Source organism: Cydia fagiglandana, chromosome 24, assembly GCF_963556715.1.
Source record: "Cydia fagiglandana chromosome 24, ilCydFagi1.1, whole genome shotgun sequence".
Lineage (NCBI taxonomy): Eukaryota > Metazoa > Arthropoda > Insecta > Lepidoptera > Tortricidae > Cydia > Cydia fagiglandana.
In genome coordinates, this window is record NC_085955.1 from 4,088,044 (window position 1) to 4,111,466 (window position 23,423).

Consider the following 23,423-nt stretch of genomic DNA (forward strand, 5'->3'; position numbering starts at 1 on the left):
AAAAAGCATGGCGGATTGTCGTTCCCGTGCTGTGTGTATTTTTATTTTGACGTCTCTGTATGAACTGTCTTTGTTTTAAATCAGCGTTATTTATAGAAAACTGTGCACATTTAAACAGTGAGTGTTGATTAAAACCCACAATGGGTTTACCAGACACCTGTATCACTGAGGACAAGCTTCCACAATGCTGGTCGGACGATGTGCGCATGAATGCACTTTTTGCACCTTTTCGTTTGAAAACTGCAAACCCTGAGTCTTGGGACATGAAGATGAAGTTCTGGTCTGATCTGCTGAGGCAGTATTGCCGCTGGAAAAAGGACCCAGTGGTATCTGCGGCGGATTTAAAATGCGCCTTTATGAGGAAGGGTCGGACGCCCGCTTGCCTTGACATTGTGGTGGAAGAAATGTTCCGGTATGGTTTTCTCTTAGTCCGAGCATCTTGTGTTGTGTCTAAACACAATGTGCGATTGCGTCATCGCTTTTCTGTAATATAAGTTAAGAAAAACGGGTTTACTTGCTTTGTTTAATAATTAACTTTATTATAAAAACAATATACCACATTAATCTTCATTGATTGCCTTTATAAATGTGGTGATTTTCATAAAAATATTAATTAGATGATGATGTATTTTTATTTAATTACTGTGAAAATCAGTGTGCACTACAAATATTGGTAACAAGCACCAAATATTTGCCCTCTAGAGTGAATATGCAGAATTTGCAATAGATAATGCTGCCCTCCTAAGCCGAATAGCGCTATCTCAAAAACAAATGATTTAGAAAATGGAACTCTCAGTAATAGAAACTAAAGTATAAGTTAGCAATGAATTTTCTTTTGAGATAGCGCTCTTTGGCTTAGCAGGGCAGAATGGTTTTCTATGCATCATTGTTTGTATTCTTATGCCTACCTTTTATGGTTAAATTATAGCAGACATTCCATTATGAACCATATCTTAATTATAATATGGGTTTAACTTGTATGTAGAGTCAATAAATGATTTTGCTGACTGTTTGTGCCAAAACTAGTGCCTTTGTTATAGTTCGTTTTTTTAGCATTAGAAAAAAGGTAAACAATCTTGAAGTGTCTTTTTATTGAAAAACACTTTTGAAAAATAAGTCACAGCAAATATGTAACAATTATGAATCATATTCAATTATTTACATTCTTTTGCTTTCTTAAGTAATAGTTACTGATTTAAAAAAAGCGTTTTTCAATTAAGAGACATGTCTAGATCACATAGTCTTTTTCTACTGCAAAAAAAAACGAAGTATAGTATGTATCATATATGTTATGTTATGTAACAGGGGCATTCCACAAGACTGTCGCTTACATAACGCAATTCTTCTAATACTTCTGGAAATGCTGAGTAACCGATATTGGGTCAGGTAATATTTCATGACTTGGCTAACAAATTGGCAGTATATTTTCGAGATTCACGTATTTTATTGAGGTAGCTGCCATACAAGGCAAAAGCGTTATGTAAGCGACAGTCTCGTGGAATGCCCCAACAGTACCTGGGTATGGGATATAGTTAAAATTTTAGACATAATGGTTAGTTACAATCTGTGGTGAAGAAAAATTCATCTGAACTAGGCGTCTATTATCAAGAAAATAAAGTGCATGTTAAGATATTTTTGACCTCCTTGTCCGATATACCGGGTGTGGCCTGTAATATGCGCAAAAAATTAACCTGTAGGCTGTTCTCCTCATACTGACCAACATTTGTTCAGCGACTTTTAAGAATAACTTGTGGTTTGATTTTAAATACACTTTAAAGTTTATTCTCAGACGCAATGTATTGCGAATTTTGTTATGTTTAAGACGTGACAAGCAACGTCAATCACAATGATATGGCGTGGTGATGACGTTCATTGAAGATAATATTTATTTTGTATGAAAAATAGGGAGTCTAAATATTTCATAATATTTTAAAGTTGTTGAACAAAAGTGTCACCGTTTGAGGAGTACAGTCTATGTTTTAATTATTTGCCCTTGTTACATGGTGACTGTACTTTTGTTTATCCTTTTAGCAACGGTGAGCTAGCACCCCTAACAAAGTACCAGCAGATCCTGCACAACGGGCCGGAAGGTTGGGTGCGCTGGGGCGCTCGCTTGGCGTTCAAGCCGGCAGCACTGGCGTTGACTGCTGTCACCTCACTCCTGCCGGCGCGGCAGGCTATTGACAGCGACGGGCTGCCTAAAGCCAGCATTGATTCCACACAGAGATTTGTGTGCGAAAGCGCTGTGAAGGTACGAGTATTAATTTGAATGAGTTTGTACCTTGTGTTGTAATTACGTCTTACGAATTTCTAGGTTTTTTTACCCCTCCCCCCCTCCTTGTCACACTTGGTCACATTTGGCAAACCCCTCCCCCTAGTGTGACGTCACATTTTTTCTACGAAATCGCTAAATCGAATTAAATAAGTACCTAAGTATTATTAATATTTTATCAAAATATTTTTGACGATATAAATATTAGTAATTTTATAACCCACAACTGCTTAGGAAAGAAAATTAAACGAATAAAAACGATTATCGTTTTAAAAACTTGTTATTTAAATGTACAGCAAATAAAATAATTTAAAGAAATTGTCGGTTACTGATGAAGTTAAAGTGACGTCACAAAGTTTGTGTCTCCCCCCTCCCCCATGTCACAATATGTCACATTTTCTTAACCCCCTCCCTCCCCCTTAACGTGTAATGTAATTAATGGATGACCCCTATCCCAAATACTAAAATAGGCAGGTCCAATGGGTAGTTAGGTATACGTGCAATCTATAATCTAACACTTTAAACTCTCGCGTTTTGTACACATATTCAATTACACAAACGGGTCTACCGCGATATAATTTCATTGTTTTTACCTTTAATTCCGACGTTTCAGCTGAGTTGCACCAGCTGTGGTCACGGAAAGACCACAGCTTCCGTCTTCCGTCTCCACAGGTCAAGTCGTTCCGTCAGGTGTCTTTCCGTGCAACTCAGCTGAAACGTCGGAATTAAAGGTAAAAACAATGAAATTATATCGCGGTAGACCCGTTTGTGTAATTGAATATAATCTATAATCTGCCCGGTATCCTCTTCAAGGGTTTTGGAAGGAGTATTTCATAAGGCTTTGCTTACAAAAGCCGCTGCTAACTATAACCCTTTCATTTGGCTTTTCAAGCTCTTTATAATACGGGTAAGCTGATACCCATTCGGGTAAGCTGATACCCATTCGTTGCACTTTCCTTAAGTGGTAACCTCTTAAGGGATATCGATTATTAAATTATAACACTTGTTCCATTTTGAACTTTTAAAGTGAAAGGACTGGGTCTCTAGCGCGTTGACAGCATAGATGACATAAGCTAGGCCGGGAAAACGCTAGGTTGAAGAAGAGAAGAAGATGAGACCCTTTCATTGGGGCTATTTGATAACCACTTGACCGTCCGACGATAGCATAGTATCCGAAAGAAATATGCTCTTAACCGTCCGCGGGAACCTTACTATCCAAAGGGGTGGAAGAAAGAATTGATTTCAGAGCCATCTAATGGAATATTTCGGCATTATTTACTAATTCTCTTGATGCGACAACGTAGCCCAACAAAATAGTTAGCTCTAAAACAAAATTTGATGGCAGTGTAGTTATAATTTTTGTAGAAATTTGTGAATGCGCTGCGCGGGGCGTGCGTCGCTAAAAAACCCCGGACGGTTGACAGGAAAACAGTCTCGCGGGCCGGACGGTTGAGTGGATAAACGACTAAGCCAGTTAAAGGCTCTTTTCTATGAAGGGGTTGATGGGTCCCTGATACAGCAACAACATCATGCAACCTAAAAGCTCAATATGTTGCTAGGTCATCAAATGCAAAGTATGAGGTTGCCAGCCAACCAACAACAACCCATAAAGAAAGCAGTCGCTATGTCGAACAAACTGTGTAATCAATAAAAAAAGCAAGTTATTTTTAAATTATTTTATCTATTCATTAGTATTTTTGATTGAAATGGAGTCTACAAAATGAATTAATTTAATGTAACAGGAACCCCTTGTGTAGAATCATTTAATGTCCAAATAAAAAAAAATACATCTCATCATGTCAAAACCAGTTGTTGGTGTTTTTAATATAAGAATCAGAGGTCTTATTATTTATATGCAAAGAACTGTACTAATTTTATGAATGAATGAATGAATGAAAACGTTTATTTTCAGGCAACTATTGGCCCATAGATAAATACCTTAAAACTAGCATACATATTATTACAAAATATATCTTAAAACTAAAAACACAATTATTTTTATATATATTTTTACTCAGGAGCAAGCAACAGAGCTTCTAGAGAACTTTCCCAACGACGCAGAGCGGATAGGAACCGTAGACGAGCTGATGAAAATCTGCAAGTGGCAGCAGGGAAGGGACACCTTCGAGATGCTGCTCGGGTACCTAGTGGCCCAGGGTGCTGCTGTCAAGAAGGATGAAGTCATCAAACTGGGTGAGTGCATGCCCGTTTGAGCACCAAACTTGGTGTGGAAAACCCTGACTGATTTGATGAAATTTATAAACTATACAGCATGCCAATAAAATAACTGCATTTCTTATGCCAGGGAGGTTTTGGGATTATACTGAGCAACTTTTACTATGGGACCAACCCTGAAATCACGAAAAAAATTGGACTGTTTCATACATTTTGGCTTTACAGTCTGACTTAGCTGATTTAAGGCCTGTGCATACCGGCTTGCGTGTGCGTGACGTGCACGTGTGCGTGCGCTAAAATGTTGGAGTCGCACACGTCACGCAAGCGGTGTGCCGTCTCTCATAAGGATCTGTATACTACAACGCCGCACGCGCACGTGCACGTCACGCACACGCAGCTAGTGTGCACAGGCCTTTAGACTGCGCGCGAACTTGCATGCGGTTTCTGTTACATGCGGACTGTTGGTTACGTCCAATTCAACCAACCGATCAAAAACCGCAATGTAATGAAACTCGCACGCGTTCTCGCATCGTCTAAATGAGCCCCACAGACAAAACATCCTCCAGGCTGAGCATAGTCGCACTAACCCCTCTGCCACGCATACGGTAATTTTACTCCATGTTCGAGTCGAAAGTGTCTTTGTGTGACGTCCGTATCTTTGAACGGACCAATCACGGCACGGGACTTCGCTCACCTCGTCCCGCGCACCCCCGCATTTTTGGCATCATCGGAATGCATGAAATAATTGGTCTAAACTCGGTCTAGAGGATTCCTAGTCTATGATGAGCCCTTATACCTCAGTTCTCGAGACGAGCTAGCAAAGCGCCCTCTTTTGCTCTGTATGCAAATAAACAAAAGAAAATCGGTGGGTGTAAACATTTGCACCTGAAAGACAAGATAACAGATAAGCTTACAGAAGGCCTACCGCGAACCACGTCCGACGTGTTGCCTCCCTGTCACACTTACGTACCAAATTACCAGTGCGACAGAGATGCAACACGTCGAAGGTGGTCCGCGGTACGCCCTCAGTTACATGCCGCGGACGTGCGGATTTTTCAATAATGTTTATTTTCATTACGCTGATAACAAGAGATAAGAATTGCAGCACGTTTTGTTTTCTTGTTAATTGTTATTGTGCGTCACTAAGAAGTAGTTAAATACCATGTGTGCTCAGACAAGACAAGCAAAGTAATCGTTGACAAACACCAATTTAAGAGTGAGAGAGCAAAGAGAGGAGAGAGTCCGCACCGTACAAGATGTTGACTGAGTGCCATGTAAACCTATCCCGTGGGTCTTGATTTTTTTTTTACATAATAAACTGATCGGCGATTGACCCTAGTCATGATGGAATGTGAAGACAGCCTAAGATGGAGCTCACCGGGTCAGTAATAGTCTATTCACTCTTGCCACAGAATAATTAATAGTACTACCGTACAGAAAGGAAACTTCCTACAAAAACGAAGTTTGACAGCAGTTCAGGGTCGAATCATGCTGTCCCTTTCTAATATATGTCACTACCCCTTTCGGCTATTTAGGGTTGTCAAAAATCAAGTGATTATCTTATCTGTGATCGTGCACGCTAAAGGAAGTCAAGTGGTGCCAACCCTAATAATTGCTCGGAGCAATGCTGAGCCGAGCGGAGCCGAGTTTGACCGAAGTCAGGAGTTTCGCACCCCTGCTCTTGCTTTAAAGAGGCCGAGGTCATATGTCTCAGGGAATACAGATGATGGGAGCGCATTCCATTCCTTAGCCGTCCTTACCAAAACAGATGAGGCAAATCGTTTTGTGCGGACAAATGGAAAAACCGGGCAAGTGCGAGTCGGACTCGCGCACAAAGGGTTCCGTACCATAATGCAAAAAAAAAACAAAAAAAAAACGGTCACCCATCCAAGTACTGACCTCTCCCGACGTTGCTTAACTTTGGTCAAAAATCACGTTTGTTGTATGGGAGCCCCATTTAAATCTTTATTTTATTCTGTTTTTAGTATTTGTTGTTATAGCGGCAACAGAAATACATCATCTGTGAAAATTTCAACTCTCTAGCTATCACGGTTCGTGAGATACAGCCTGGTGACAGACGGACGGACGGACGGACAGTGAAGTCTTAGTAATAGGGTCCCGTTTTACCCTTTGGGTACGGAACCCTAATGTTAACAACGAACGGGTGCATTCGCTCCCCACTCCTGGACGCCCGATAATGGTAAAGGGGAAGGTGGGATCAGGTCATGCAGCTCTTGTGCGCACTCTCCAGAATGTATCCGATAGAACACCGATAGACACGCGACTCGCCGGCGACGACCGAGGCTCTGTAACTTTTATTCAATTACACAAACGGGTCTACCGCGATATAATTTCATTGTTTTTACCTTTAATTCCGACGTTTCAGCTGAGTTGCACCAGCTGTGGTCACGGAAAGACCCGCGGCGGTTATATCGCGGTAGACCCGTTTGTGTAATTGAATATGTGTACAAAACGCGAGAGTTTAAAGTGTTATATCTGTAACTTTTGTTACACTTCATCATCATCTCGGACATAAGACGTCCACTGCTGAACATAGGCCTCCCCCTTGGACCTCCATTCGTGCCGGTTGGAAGCGTCCCGCATCCAGCGTCGTCCGGCGGCCTTAACAAGGTCGTCTGTCCATCTTGTGGGTGGACGTTGCTGCGCTTGCTAGTCCGTGGTCTCCACTCGAGCACTTTTCGACCCCATCGGCCATCTTCTCTGCGTGCAATGTGGCCTGCCCATTGCCATTCATTGTTCCACTTATCGCTGACCAATTATGGTGGCACACTGGCTGTTATAAAAAATAATTTCGTGCTATATTGTACTTTATTTAATATTATTTGTGATAGTATTAAATGTAAGTAATAAAAGTTTTTGTAAAGCTGTGATAGCCGAGTAGACAAGGCGTCAGAGGGGTTTGAGCGGGGGAGGCCGGGAGGTAACGGCCAACTTGAAGCGAACGGGTAGTATCCTCCTAAGGCCCAAGGTCCTACCTATAGTACTTATACAGTTCAATAAAATTTAAATCATATTCGATTGGAACAGTGTTGTGTTTATTTTGTTTCGTTCAGTTTTTGAACAACGCAAAATCAACTCTATTTCCTACATTGTAGGTTCAAATTTCTGTGGATAATTTTGCATTATTCATTTGTATGGCCGGGCCTTAGGAGGGTATAATATTAAATATTTTTTGCAGCTGAGCCGAACAAGAAAGCGACGCCAGTCACTGAGACGGACGAGGCCCTGGTGCGCTTGGTAGCGGCCGAGGCGAGGCTGGAGGCCGAGGCCGGCAAGCTGGCTCGCGAGGCCTCCATCGCTGAAGGCGAGGCCAGGGCAGCTTTGCAGCTGGGCAACAGACTTGCAGTAAGTTATGTAGCTTAGCTTACTTCCAATCGAAATTGAACCATATCACCAAGCCAGAAAGGCGAAAGTGGCACAAAGCATCAGAACCATGAAAATTGCTGTCAATTACCAATGTAAGGTGTGTTGTTTACTTCCAATCAAAATTGAACCATATTACCGAGCGATATGGTTGCATAATTAATTTCGGTAATGGGTCTAACACAACCATTACGCGCGTGGGTTTCCATTATGCATTATGCGGTTTCCTGCTATGCAGTTTGGCAGTTAAGTAACAATAATTAATGTAACTTCTCTTTTAATACTAAAAAAAATTGCTGTGACGTCATTCTTCCGTGGCCGTGCAACTTGGCTGAAAAAAAAAAGGTAAAATAATGAAATATATTCGCGTTAGGTAGACCCGTTGATGACATTAATTATGTGTACAAAACGCGAGAATATAAAGTGTAAAGTGTCGTGAATAAAAAATAATTAGATTCTAAAGTGTGTTGTAGTGAATAAAAAATAATAAGGTTTTAAATGTTTAAATAGTTAATGGGAAAAATGCCTCGGATGAGATCCGCAGTAAAACATTGGACTATTGGAGTACAAGGGTCCTCTTGTTATTCTAACCTGGTTAATGGGAACTTGGTAAGGTATTGAAAAGACAAAACGAAATATCTGACATGCAATTTAATATACTCCGCTAACTACTTACAAGGCACTCCGCTTTAGGGCGGGCGCTACTCAAAATACAATCTGTTTTTATAAACCGTTGGCGGTTATGGGGTGACACCATAGTAAACCTTAATCTACGATCGCGAGACGGGCGAAACGCGGAGTTTTGGCCAAAACCTAAAACGAAAGTCTAGTGCACTCACGGATACCGGGTGTAGCTTTCATCCTGGAACTTAGCGTAGCAGACAGATCGACGTAGATCAGCGGCGGGCGTTCATCGAGCCCCAGCTGTGACAAGCTAAGGCGAGAACAACCCGCGGCGCTCGGACTTTCACGGGAAGGACCCGCACGAAGACACCTTGGAGTCGTCGGACGGCAGCATAGCCATCCGACACACGGCCTGCAGGTCGAGGCCGCGTCCTACGGCGTAGAAGCAGCGTCAGCATGACGCTCAGCAAAATCGGGGACGCGCAACAGCGCGCCAGGGAACACGATCACCAACCGTGCTCATGTCCATCGGCGACACGGGACGCACTAAGTAAATCACGCGCACAATTCACGCACAGCGATATACGCACTTTACAAATCGGTCTCCCACCAGCCGGACCAGGCGGCGGAAGGAGACGAGGCAATCCCTCTTAATCTTTAATTAGAAACCATCTACATCCTAGCGTATTCCCATTCCAAGTCCAAGTGTAAGTGACAGTTCGAAATAAAATCCTCCCGGACACGTTGCGTTTCGATTCACATCAACACATTAAACGTCAAACCAACTTAAATCTTTTCTAAATCAAATGATTCTCGAAAAATATCAATGCTCGTTAATACTTGTAATATTTTAAGTGGTTAATAATAATTACTAATAATTATATTTTTTATTACTGTTTTCTACATTGCTTCATTCAGAATATCTTCCTTCCGATGCGGTAACTAAACGCGTAACTTATTTTCTGACAGTTCACCTGTCAAAAATCTCAACTCATTAACACCGTCCAAATCGCAATTTATGTTTCATAAAAATTCCGAAAATGATTCTAAAATACAAATTAAATTAGGATGTGACCTACTTGGGCAGTTAGAGTAGACCACGAGGATCGTTTTGATATGCATGAAGCCAGGTTTGGTCCAGCAATCTCTGCACAATCTAGGTGACAAGTTCCGTTCGAGTGGCATGCTCTTTGGACTTGTCTCCTCGAAGCCAGTTAGCCAGGAGGCAAGATATGTTAATCAACCTACAGCTGAGAAGGTACATTACAGCTTTACATAAGTGTCATACTCTGGTGTATGTTATTCTGTTGGAAATGCGACAGTCATGTTGTACAGGTTATCCTGTATGGAAAAGTATGTATCTATCTTAGGCAAGTATGTAGCATCGCTACAATATCCCCTCTCTCGGCAAAGAGGTTAAGCACCGGTTAACCGAGGCAGCCGGGGTAACCGGAGAAAAATAAATTAACCGGATACCTACTCAACGAGTCCATTAGGACGTTAATTATGCATGCAGATACGTCTATCTGTTTAACAGTAAGCTTTGACTGTTATTTATTGTGCATGCTAAATATAATTAAAACTTAATTTATCTATGTCCATCTCTGGGACTGTGAGTTTTATTTCTAAATGTTAACTCTATTAGAAATCACAGTGCATGGCCACTACACTGTAGTTTCTGCAATATAACTAAAAAATATTTTGTTAATTCAAGTAATCCTATATTGACTGGTCTAGCCACTATTTAACATAAATAATAATAAGCTAACTCCCTATTCTAAGATTCACTAAAGTATTTAAATCCAATTTAAATATTAAGTATTTTCAACTATATTTATATATTCTTACTATTTAGTATATTACAAGTAGTCATATACCTAATGCAATACTAATTATTAAGTTTTAATATGGCATGCCCTACTATGTGCATGCCTATGACTACAAAATTAAATTACTAGTACCTTAGTGTAATGTGGGAACTAGTTGCTAATTTATATCTACAGATTATCTTAACAATAGTGGAGGCTAACTTGTAGCTCACACTCAAGTCAAATCCCAATGTGTAGCCAGCGGGCTTACACTAAGTGAAAAAAAAAACTTAGTTTTCTTTTTCATGTCTAAGTCTGTGAATTATATCCAATATAATTACATCACCCTGGACCCTTAGGGTGTGTAGTCACAAAAAAATTTGGTTTCCCTGGAAACGCTTGAAAAAAAATCTTGACCAAATGAGTCAAGGAGGTACGCGTACTCAAAAAAATGGGTTGTTACCTGAGTTCACCCGAATAAAAAATAAGTTACTAACTTGAAAATACACCTTGTAAAATATAATATTGAGCATAATGTCACTGAACCAATGCTTTAAAATTAAATGGTAACTGATTTTTTCAGATTACCTTAACTACAAAGCGGTTTGCTCTAGCAGTCGGAAATTCGGAGGTTGTGTGACGAATCAGGAATACTACTCCAAATGGAATGCAGCATGCCGTTCAACAACATGTCCCTACCTTTAGCGAATACAAATGGTGCATGTTTCAGCAGAACTTTAAGAAATGCTATACTAAGATAGCTGAAATTGAGGTTGATTCTAAGACCAATTTCCTCAAGTTTCAAAAAAAAAAACAAAAACAAATAATATGAACATTTAAGTTCTATAAAGTAGTTCTATTTAGAACCGAATAAGTCAAAAACAAAGAAATTTAGAGTGTCTCGTCTATCATACTAAGTCACCGGAGTGAAAAGTTTGAGTTGGTTTGAGAAATAAAAATGAATAAATATTTTAATACTTTTGAAATGGGTGGGTCGGGCGGGTGGTTGTCTAACGCGGCACCCCATGGTCGCGTATTAAACAATGAGGCATTAGGCATGGGTAGGGGTGAGTAGATAAGGTATCCCCCTCCCTCCTACTTCATAAAATTCCTCTCCTTCCCCGTCCGGCATGTCGGTAGAAAAAATGGTTTGCTTGTGTCAGGGTATGTAATAAAGTATAATAAATTGGTAACACTTCACTTTATAGAGGAAGTGTTAAAATAAATTACCTACCTCTCAAATGGAGCATGGTGAAAAAATAATATGTGGCTGAGCGCTATGCTAATTAGTCATAGTGTAGCCTAATAATAATTGTAATAATTGATGAATTTGCTACCCTGTCACAAGTAAACTTACAAATTAATTAATATTATATTTTTAAAGCAAATAATTTCACTCAATTTTTTAAATATTAAGTTTTTTAAATGACAAAAATTTTATAAATTTATGTTATCGCTCCCCAAGCTCACAGTAACCAGGCTATATATTTAATTTAAGCTTTCTTCGGGCGCCATTGTCGTGAATAAAAAATAAAAAATTTAAAGTAGTGCTGGCACTGTGGTGAATAAAAAATAATAATGTTTTAAATGTTTAAATACTTAATGGAAGTAATGCCTCGGATAAGATCCGCGATAAAACATTGGACTATTGGAGTACAAGGGTCCTCTTGTTATTCTAACCTGGTTAATGGGAACTTGGTAAGGTATTGAAAAGACAAAACGAAATATCTGACATGCAATTTAATATACTCCGCTAACTACTTACAAGGCACTCCGCTTTAGGGCGGGCGCTACTCAAAATACAATCTGTTTTTATAAACCGTTGGCGGTTATGGGGTGACACCATAGTAAACCTTAATCTACGATCGCGAGACGGGCGAAACGCGGAGTTTTGGCCAAAACCTAAAACGAAAGTCTAGTGCACTCACGGATACCGGGTGTAGCTTTCATCCTGGAACTTAGCGTAGCAGACAGATCGACGTAGATCAGCGGCGGGCGTTCATCGAGCCCCAGCTGTGACAAGCTAAGGCGAGAACAACCCGCGGCGCTCGGACTTTCACGGGGAGGACCCGCACGAAGACACCTTGGAGTCGTCGGACGGCAGCATAGCCATCCGACACACGGCCTGCAGGTCGAGGCCGCGTCCTACGGCGTAGAAGCAGCGTCAGCATGACGCTCAGCAAAATCGGGGACGCGCAACAGCGCGCCAGGGAACACGATCACCAACCGTGCTCATGTCCATCGGCGACACGGGACGCACTAAGTAAATCACGCGCACAATTCACGCACAGCGATATACGCACTTTACAAATCGGTCTCCCACCAGCCGGACCAGGCGGCGGAAGGAGACGAGGCAATCCCTCTTAATCTTTAATTAGAAACCATCTACATCCTAGCGTATTCCCATTCCAAGTCCAAGTGTAAGTGACAGTTCGAAATAAAATCCTCCCGGACACGTTGCGTTTCGATTCACATCAACACATTAAACGTCAAACCAACTTAAATCTTTTCTAAATCAAATGATTCTCGAAAAATATCAATGCTCGTTAATACTTGTAATATTTTAAGTGGTTAATAATAATTACTAATAATTATATTTTTTATTACTGTTTTCTACATTGCTTCATTCAGAATATCTTCCTTCCGATGCGGTAACTAAACGCGTAACTTATTTTCTGACAGTTCACCTGTCAAAAATCTCAACTCATTAACACCGTCCAAATCGCAATTTATGTTTCATAAAAATTCCGAAAATGATTCTAAAATACAAATTAAATTAGGATGTGACCTACTTGGGCAGTTAGAGTAGACCACGAGGATCGTTTTGATATGCATGAAGCCAGGTTTGGTCCAGCAATCTCTGCACAATCTAGGTGACAAGTTCCGTTCGAGTGGCATGCTCTTTGGACTTGTCTCCTCGAAGCCAGTTAGCCAGGAGGCAAGATATGTTAATCAACCTACAGCTGAGAAGGTACATTACAGCTTTACATAAGTGTCATACTCTGGTGTATGTTATTCTGTTGGAAATGCGACAGTCATGTTGTACAGGTTATCCTGTATGGAAAAGTATGTATCTATCTTAGGCAAGTATGTAGCATCGCTACAAAAGGGGCCCACTGATTAACAGTCCGCCAGACGGTATCGGCCTGTCAGTTAGAACAAAATTTTGACAGTTCCGAACAACTGACAGGCCGATACCGTCCGGCGGATTGTTAATCAGTGGGCCCCTTTATAATATGGTTGCAGTTAGAAAGCGACACCAGCACCTCTAGCACATCTTGCATCCGCGACTTAGACCGCGACTCGAGTCGCCATTCCCGCGGCTGTCAAATCTGTCGATTTCCGTAGCATAACTTGTACCCGCGACTGCAACAGCCGCGTAGAGAACTCAAAGTCGCGGCGCGACTCGTCAGTGTTACCCGGCGAAATCAAAGTCTAAACAAATCGATATTTGCAAGTGGCAACACTGAATCGGAAACCAGGGATGCGCTAAATCATTCGTTCTTTGATGGTAAAAAATCTAGTTTTTTGTCGATGGTTAAGTATTTCCTGTCAAAGTCAAGGAACTTTCAAATTTTGTCAACATTTAATTACGGGAAAAAATATGAAAAAATGTAAGTAATAGAGCCTTCCTTATATACTTAATATTGATAATATTTCTTAAAATATATATTGTTTAAAAATTTCTGTTTAATATACCTTTTAAATAAAATATTTTTGTAAGTAAATATAATAATGAAATTGCTATTATTGGTTTTGTTCTCATATTCCTGTTGTAAATAGTGTTTTATTTTTCAGAATAAGTTCAGCATTATCCTAGACACGATTGATATCCCAGCACCCAAAGGAAACTATTATTAACAGGAACCTGCCAACGGGACCCGAAGTGGAGATTCAGGAAAAGAAACACACTAGGCAAGCTTGTAGGTTTCAAACGCGGAGCTGTCCCCTTTTCTAAATTAACTAAGATGTGAGAAGCGCTTTAGCTTTAAGAACACCACCGAGGAAGTGAACTATTAATAATAACCCTAATGGTTATGGCGTACCTATCTAAGCTGCCACAGTAACTCTCAAATAAGTTTCATATAGTTTTTCTTGTGCCAATAATGGATGGCATGTTTGTATACTGTGTACCTAACTGTTTACGATTTGACAAATTGATATGAAAAGCTTATTTCATAATAGTCCTCGATGAAGTCATGACCATATTTTATTGTCTACAAATAAATTTTCTTTCCAGGGTGATATTTAATTGTCCTACGCCGCATGTCGAAGAAAAAGGAAGAGAGAAAATACTTTTCAAGGGTAGTAAAGAAGATTCTTACAATTTCTCTATAGTGGTTCTAGATGTTAATATATATTAGGTTTAATAATAAGAAGTCGAATATTGCAAGAATATATAAGGCAAAGCAATATACTATTAATTTAAATATATATTGTTTTTTTTTCTCTCCTGTATTTTTACCTGAAAAGAAACAAAAATAAAGTAGGTAGGTAAGTACCTAGAACTCCTAGAAGCCATTATTAATTAGCTCCCCAAGGCCCACTTCATACCTAATGTTGACAGCAACGTATCATAGCATGATCGTATCAGGCCCTGTCAAACATGAAGTGAAACATCTAGAACACGGGTATTATCTAGAGGAGTTTCAATATGGTAGACCGGGTCTCTATTGTTTGCCAAATAGTTTTAAGTCATAATGTATTGTTTGTCCGAATTTTCGTTAGTCATAATTGGTTTTTCTCAGAAACGCGTAACTTTTCAGGAGTGCCATAAAACAAACCTAACCTAACCTAACCTATCTATAGAATAACCTTAGGAAAATCCTGATAAGTTAACGGTTTCAGTTTTATGACTAACGATTATATGACAAACAATACATTATGACTTAAAACTTTATGGGAAACAAAGGGACCCCTGGTAGACCATATGATAACCGTACCTATGCTACCTACGCAGACTATGACATGAGCGTAACGATTCCTTCAAAATATTGTTGGTCGGCTCGGTCCAGTCACGTCACGGTATGGTGTTGGCAGGGGACGGAATGGTTTAGTGGGTGTTGACTGATAATATTTCATACAAAGCATTATTTTGAGCCGGACATGATCCTGTTATAGCCACGTATTACATCATTCTGTTACAGTACGATGCAGCGGGCACAGGCCACATGTAGGTATGTTTTGTTGAAGTCGAGGAAGGTTCCAAACGGTACCTAAATAGTAAGAGATTGTTGAAATTAGACATTTAACCGTGATCCTAAATATTACTACTAATACTATGGCTTACTTAATATGTTAGATAGTTTGTTTTGAACATTTGTACCTACCCACCTCATCGGCTTCATTTATGTACAAGCAAGCGGGCTCCGTTGTTAGGTTGATGAAAGTTTTGTGTAAGGAAGTCTTAGGATTACTTTTACAAACTTACGAACCTGAATTGAAATTTAAAAATCCTACATATGTACCTAATTACTTAATTGAGTACCTACAAGCTAGCTGTTTGAAATTAAAGTTGTAAACATGATGGGTGTGTTGTGGTACTTGTAGGTATCACCGTGCATAATCGATATATGAGTGCGTAAAGCGCATTTAGTGATTGTTCCATACTTCCTTATTCCTTAGGGCAATAAGTAATTATACAAATTATATTATTACATAATATATGAAACTTGTTTTTAAGTTATAATTATCATGAGTTTAGTTAAAAAAGTACAAGCAAACCACCCGCGAGAGCGAGTCGCGTTCTAAAGTCGCGTAGACTTCGACTCGCGGATTGACATAAAGACGAGAGAATATTTTGTCTCAAAATAGGCAGTTGTGCTAAGGATTTTAGTTCAAAGTCGCGATAGTTGTCATTTTCTGACAGTGACACCTGATCGCGAGTTTGTCGCGGCTCTCGCGCGTGAGTTGTGCTGCCAACACGCGACAAGCCGCCAAGTCGCGCCGATCTGTCACTTCTCACGCCTGTCGCGGCCAGTTGTGCTAGAGGTGCAGACATATGTTGTAATAGCTTGGAAAAACACACAATAAATTAATGCTGTATTCTTTATTGGAACACTATTTAAACTTTCTTAACCCTTAAATGCGTGAATTTTTCTTTTTGCCCGGTATTAATATGTGTTACGTAATTGTTTGCTGATTATGGAAAAAATGGTAAAAAAAATATAACATCGATTTTCACTGCGAAATCAGTGTTAGAAGTTGCATAAGGCTAAATCATATTTATGTAAATATATAATTATCAGGAAGAGATATATGAAAAATCTTACTACCATCAGAAAGATTCACTATTTTAGATACACATATGATAAAGTTTTTAAATATAAAATAATTACAAACCCCAAAAGAAACGTCCAAAATCACATACTAAAAATCATCAAACTCTGGATATTTTAAAATTTTCCGACATTTCGTCTTAAAACGAATGTAATTTTTATAAATTAAAATATTCGTTAATATAAGTAAAAAATCGGAAAACGGATTGGTTTTACTATTGAAATAATATATAGGAATAAATAGATTTTATCTAATTATATACAAAATTAGATATTTTTGTAATGTACGATGCACCGTACACCATGCATTTAAGGGTTAATATCATATCCAATATCGCCATATTGGAAAAGAGCAAGACAGACCGCAAGTGACAACATGCACTTAAGGCTGATATACTCGAGTATAATTGCATATGTGTGTGTATTTATCATCTTAATTTCGTTAAAGGTAATACAATTAAGGCCAGTTGCACCAACCACATTTAACGGACTGAATCACGTTAATCAGCAGTGTAGTATGAAACTTCCCATACAATAAAATTTAGCGAACGCTTTAATGGTGACAGACAGTTTGATGCAACTGGCCCTAAATCTTATCTGTAAAAAAATAAATATTTAACTCCATTTTTGTATAACAGGCTAAGAACCACCTCCGTCGGAAACACAAATTGCAGCAACGCATCGACCACACGGACGGCGCGCTGCAGAACGTAAAGCAACTGTTACAGCAGATGCGAGAAGTGGACACCACTAGCGCCATCGTCGACACATACAAGTTAGTACCATCTTTGTAATTGACAGGCGAGCTTGAAGACCGAGGCCAACAAGCTGGCTCGCGAGGCCTCCATCGCTGAGGGCGAGGCCAGGGTAGTTTTGTAGTTGGGCAACAGACTCGTCTGCAATTCGGGGATGGTATCCGCCACGTGTATCCCTTGATTTTAGATTAAAGTGTCTTAAAGGGCCTCTGCGCTGTTGGCTTCGGCCCCACGTACGCCTCCCAAAGGTCCGGGACCCCATGGTCCCGAGATATATGGAAAAGAAATACAAATAATAATAAAACACCTTGGATTAAGGTAAGGTGGGGTTAGACTATCACTTGTATAGAATCCTCACATGTTTGTCCTGCCCCAAGCAAAATAATAATATAGTTTACCTCAAGTCAGGCGTGGCTCACTCCGCGATTTCGTCGCTTTGCTACAGGTAGCTAAAAGTACATCCGTCCCACCCCAATTTTGGGGAAAGCCATAAGCAGCGCGTGACGCCGTCGCCACCTAGCGGCCATATCTGTCCTGAATATAACAGACGCGTTTTGTCAGAGAGTGAGTCTTCTGTACCTAGTACTATTATGTATTCTGTGCGAGCAAAATAATAATATAGTTTACCTCAGGTCGGCAACTCATCATCATCATTCTAGCCTTAAGTCGCCCACTGCTGAGCATAGGCCTCTCTTCGTGTACGCCACTTATCCCGGTCCTGGGCTAGTCTCATCCAAAAACTCCATCCAAAAAGTCGGCAACTAGTATTATAGAAATTATGTTTTATATTCCAGGGTGTCATCGCAAGCGCTGAAGCGCGGCATGAAAGAGGGAGGTCTCGATGAGGACGCCGTGCACGACACTATGGACGATCTCAAGGAGGTAATATCAACTGAGTGACCAATCTTATCTTATCTTATTGTTTTCGGGGGCCCATGAGGATACACTTCGACCCATACTGCCCTGCTAAGCCGAAAAGCGCTATCTCAAAAACAAATGATTTTGAAAATGGAATTCTCAGTTATAGAAACTAAAGTATAAAATTAGCAATGGATTTTCTTTTGAGATAGCGCCACTTGGCTTAGCAGGGCAGAATAGGGATCTTTTGTGCAATTACCTCCTAGAAAATATTACTGAGTGACCAATACTTTTATAGTTATTAAATGGTTTGAAAGACGAACAAGTGTGAGTCGGACTCGCGAACGAAGGATTCCGTACGATTACGCAGATAACAGCAAGAAAAACAACGTTTGTTGTATGGGAGCCACACTTAAATATTTATTTTATTTTGTTTTTAGTATTTGTTGTTATAGCGGCAACAGAAAATAATATTACACAAATGGAATATCATATCACCCTAAAATGTGCCAATCTACCAAAAGGTTATTGTCGGTTGTAAATAAGGCGCTATTTCCATATAGCTTCAATTTGAAATGAACCTTATCGACAACTGACAATGTGGTACATTTTGGTTGGAAACGTCAGAAATGTTTAATTTGAGTGGATACACATGTTGTATCATAGAGAAATATAGTAAGACAAGAGTGCTTACTCCATACATCAGTTTTGGTACCAAATAGATTAATATTTTCATAGTCGCCATCTAGCATCGAGTAGCGGCATTATCAGTACTTTAAGTAGTAGTAGTAGTACTGTCAAGTGACAATAGATGTAGCACCGACCGGAAAGTCTTATATAGGTTATAGGTTTTCGCGGGCTTGGTTTACGCAACTCGACGTCATATTATTGCGCCTATTTTGCGTGATGGGTTGGCGGCACTATTCTTGCCAACCCAACTCTACCAAGAAGTCTAGCAGACCCTTGACGTTGCCGACGACTTCTGGGAGAGACCCCGGTGAGCCGAGGTGTTGTGCCCGGTATTCTGCCACCCCTGGGCATTCGAGAATGACGTGGGCGGCTGTCTCCTCTGCCTCCATGCATGCTCTGCAGATGGGGATATCTGTAACACCGGAAAGTCTTAAGATTAGAGTTTCCGGTCGGTGCTACATCTATTGTCACTTGACAGTACTTCGTATTGACAGTATTCCGCTACTCGATGCTAGATGTCGACCATGAAAATACTAATATTTTTGGTACCAGAACTGATGTATGGAGTGTGCACTCTTATCTTACTATATTTCTCTGGTTGTATGTAACTGGACCCGGGTATGTCCTTAAACTACGTCCAAGACCACTGGTGGACGGGCAGCAGCGTCCCTCAAATTCGGTGTACTCGACTGCGATCGCCAACCCGCCTGCCAAGCGTGGCGATTATGGCATTCACCCCCCATAAAAGGGGGAGGCCTATGTTCTCGACGTCTTATGGCCGAGATGATGATGATGTATGTAACTTTGGCAGGTGATGGAGCAATACAACGAGGTGGAGAAGGCCCTGGCAGGGTCCGCGGAAGACGTGGACGCGGCCGAGTTGGAGCAGGAGCTCAGGGAACTCCTGTCCGGCCCCGCAGCGCCGCCTGGCGGCGGCGAGAGGAAAGAAGGTTAGTTTAACTAAAGAGAATTTAAATAGGGGCCTATTGTCAAATAAATCGAAATTTTCTGTGATGCAATTAATGGATGACCGTCAGCAGTGACGGCAATAAGTCCAATCTTAGTTTTGAAGTAAATAGTAGTAAGATGACTGTTTTCATACGCATAAATCAACCTATTTCAAACAAGTTATACAGCATAACAGTAAAAATACCAAACCACTGTTAACTTACACAGTAAATTAAAGAGATAGAATACAATATGTTTACAATTCATCACAAATTACAATACCTATTGACATCTAAACATAAATGATTAGCACATTTTAAACTGTAGAAGCACGTGCATCCATCTTCTCACAAAACCTCAAACATTAATTTCGCACAACCACTAATATCAACTTATACCCACAGTCCCCGTCCCAAGAACGCCGCAGTCCAAAAAGAACACAGAACCCGACTTCGTGTTCGACGGCGAGGAGCGCGTCATCGCCGAGCTGAACGAGCTGAGCGTCGAGGATGCTTCTCCCAGGGCCCCTCGCACCAGAGTCCCTGTGGCTGAGGGCTGGGAACCTACACCTACAGGTGAGACTGGCTCTGTGAGCTGCAGACCTCAACAATGACTAAACACCAGTCAGACCCAGGCAAGTGCAGAACTAGAGCTGAGCGTCGAGGATGCTTCTCCCATGGCCCCTCGCACCAGGGTCCCTGTGGCTGAGGGCTGGGAACCTACACCCACAGGTGAGACTGGCTCTGTGAGCTGCAGATCTCAACGAGGGCTAAATATCAGGTCAGACCCAGGCAAGTGCAGAACTAGAGCTGAGCGTCGAGGATGCTTCTCCCATGGCCCCTCGCACCAGGGTCCCTGTGGCTGAGGGCTGGGAACCTACACCCACAGGTGAGACTGGCTCTGTGAGCTGCAAACCTCAACGATGGCTAAATATCAGGTCAGACAAGTCCGTTAAGCTGAACTAATAAAAAAAAATTTTTTTTTATTAATAATTATGTGTAAAAAAACAATATTGCAAATAACTTTTTCTCAAAAATGGACGGCAAAGTCGACTTTGCCGTCTAAAAAATAGGTCGCGAAGCGCATAGTTTATGGTCAGTCAAAAATTAAAAAGTTAAAAACATTGTAGTCTCGATTTTGGGACTGCAATGTTGCATACAAATTCCATTATTTGTCGTGTTCCAAACTTTTTAAAAGTTGAAATGGCTATATCAAATGAAGGCACAGGCCCATTAAACAGCCAAATAGATGATTAGTACCGCGACTATTTAGCTGTCTCAAATAGGTTGGCGTATTTTCGGCAGAAAAATACACTTCAATTTTTTTATTAAAAAAATAAAAAGGCGGCAAGGGCTTTTTTCTGTGAAAATAAATACGTAAGAACGTTGCTTTTGTAAAATATTTCTATGATATTTATATTTCTTGCACCATTTTTGAGAAAAGCACTATATATGACTCGGCTGGAAGGCTACTTGCTGGCTTCGGATTCAATTAAATTAAACGGACTCCCAAGGTCGTCCGTTTAAAACGAATCCTCAGCCTGCAAGTAGCTACTTCCGAGCCTCGACAATAATGTACTATAGTGAGCTTCAGAACGTAAATTAGACGTGCCCGATCTATAAGTTTTACAACTTTTTTTTTTACTTTGTAGCGAAACCTGAACGCAAAGCCTCTCCGAAGCCATCTCAAAGCTGGTACCCGCCCAGCACTGAATGCCTCCGCCCCGACACCACTTGGAACAACAACCCGGACCGGAGCTACGACGAACTACGATTGGATGACAGATTACACCCCGGTGAGTGTTCATCTCACATTAACCCCTAAGCCTCTCCGAAGCCATCTCAAAGCTAGTACCCGCCCAGCACTGAATGCCTCCGTCCCAACACCACTTGGAACAACAACCCGGACCGGAGTTACGACGAACTACGGTTGGATGACAGATTACACCCCGGTGAGTGTTCATCTCACATTAACCCCGAAGCCTCTCCGAAGTCATCTCAAAGCTGGTACCCGCCCAGCACTGAATGCCTCCGTCCCGACACCACTTGGAACAACAACCCGGACCGGAGCTACGACGAACTACGATTGGATGACAGATTACACCCCGGTGAGTGTTCATCTCACATTAACCCCGAAGCCTCTCCGAAGTCATCTCAAAGCTGGTACCCGCCCAGCACTGAATGCCTCCGTCCCGACACCACTTGGAACAACAACCCGGACCGAAGCTACGACGAACTACGGTTGGATGACAGATTACACCCCGGTGAGTGTTCATCTCACATTAACCCCGAAGCCTCTCCGAAGTCATCTCAAAGCTGGTACCCGCCCAGCACTGAATGTCTCCGCCCCGACACCACTTGGAACAAGAACCCGGACCGCAGTTACGACGAACTACGATTGGATGACAGATTACACCCCGGTGAGTGTTCATCTCACATTAACCCCGAAGCCTCTCCGAAGCCATCTCAAAGCTAGTACCCGCCCAGCACTGAATGCCTCCGCCCCGACACCACTTGGAACAACAACCCGGACCGCAGTTACGACGAACTACGATTGGATGACAGACTACACCCCGGTGAGTATTTATATTGGTGAGTGGTGGGTTATTTAAGAACTTTGACAGTAGTTTTATTTTTTCCCCTAGTTTCTTCACAAGTGTGATGAAAAACTGTGTCACGGGCGGTACAAGAATTAATTACTCGTGTTAATTAAGTCCTCGCCTTTTGCTTCCGGCTTCAATTCACACTCGTTCTTAATTCTTGTTTACCGCCCTTAATGCACAATGTATTATTTCTCCCGGGCCTTAGTTTGGAGACCCCTGCTACAGTCTATAAAACAACACAGTCATTCGACTAAACCGTCTAGACAGGGCAATCGTGCGGGGTGCGAGGGGTGGGTCGCGCGCACCCGAGCTGCATACATCGCCATTGTTAGTAGCTCGGTACTACTTACCGAGCTAGCATGTCTTATAGTAAGTCAAGTGTACTGTAGCTACATAATTTAATTTAACAATCCGCCTCTATACATTAATACACTCCATTCTCTTTGCTATAGGTTCAAAGCTTAAGTAGATGACATGCTAATTATACTATTATTCCCAGGTCAACCTTTCAACATTGACTTCACCATGCCAGCGAAGCTATACAGCTCGGATTTCCAAGTCCGCGACCACAAGCCCCACTCCGGAGTATGGCTCTACAATAGTAGAGACGACAACTGTAATACTCTTAACAACTCTTTCAGCTCTAGTACACAATACACTAGGTAAGTGGCCTTGAATTCTTTAAATTCAACCAAGCCAACTATACTTGGTATTACTGCCAAGGAATGGAATTCCTTGCCGGCGTCTATATTTCCGTGTTCTTATAACCCGGCAACCTTCAAATCAAGAGTGAACAGGCACCTTCTGGGCGAGCTCGCTCCATCGTAGGCCACGTCTACGCCTCGGCTAGTCTGTGACCATGAGTAAGCTCATTCATAATAAAAAAAAAATCTAACTCCCTACGAATTGACAGATTTATCCGCCAGAGACATTTGTGAATCGTCATGGTAGTCGATTTCGAGGTTTTTAGGGCTGGAGCTGGAGTAGGTTCGAGAATATCTATTTCATCACATCACATTTGCTGGAAGA

The 23,423-nt window shown here is 41.2% G+C and overlaps 1 protein-coding gene across 1 annotated transcript; it reads left to right on the top strand.

Moving 5' to 3' along the window:
* LOC134676597 (charged multivesicular body protein 7) lies at positions 1-23,077 on the top strand. The gene is made up of 12 exons (XM_063534991.1): positions 1-412; positions 2,032-2,251; positions 4,291-4,465; positions 7,647-7,813; positions 17,180-17,316; positions 18,091-18,178; positions 19,656-19,794; positions 20,197-20,367; positions 20,573-20,694; positions 21,444-21,587; positions 21,644-22,211; positions 22,894-23,077. The coding sequence occupies exons 1-12, from the start codon at positions 141-143 to the stop codon at positions 23,058-23,060; spliced, it is 2,370 nt and encodes a 789-aa protein (XP_063391061.1). The 5' UTR covers positions 1-140; the 3' UTR covers positions 23,061-23,077.
* The last annotated feature ends 346 nt before the right edge of the window (positions 23,078-23,423 follow it).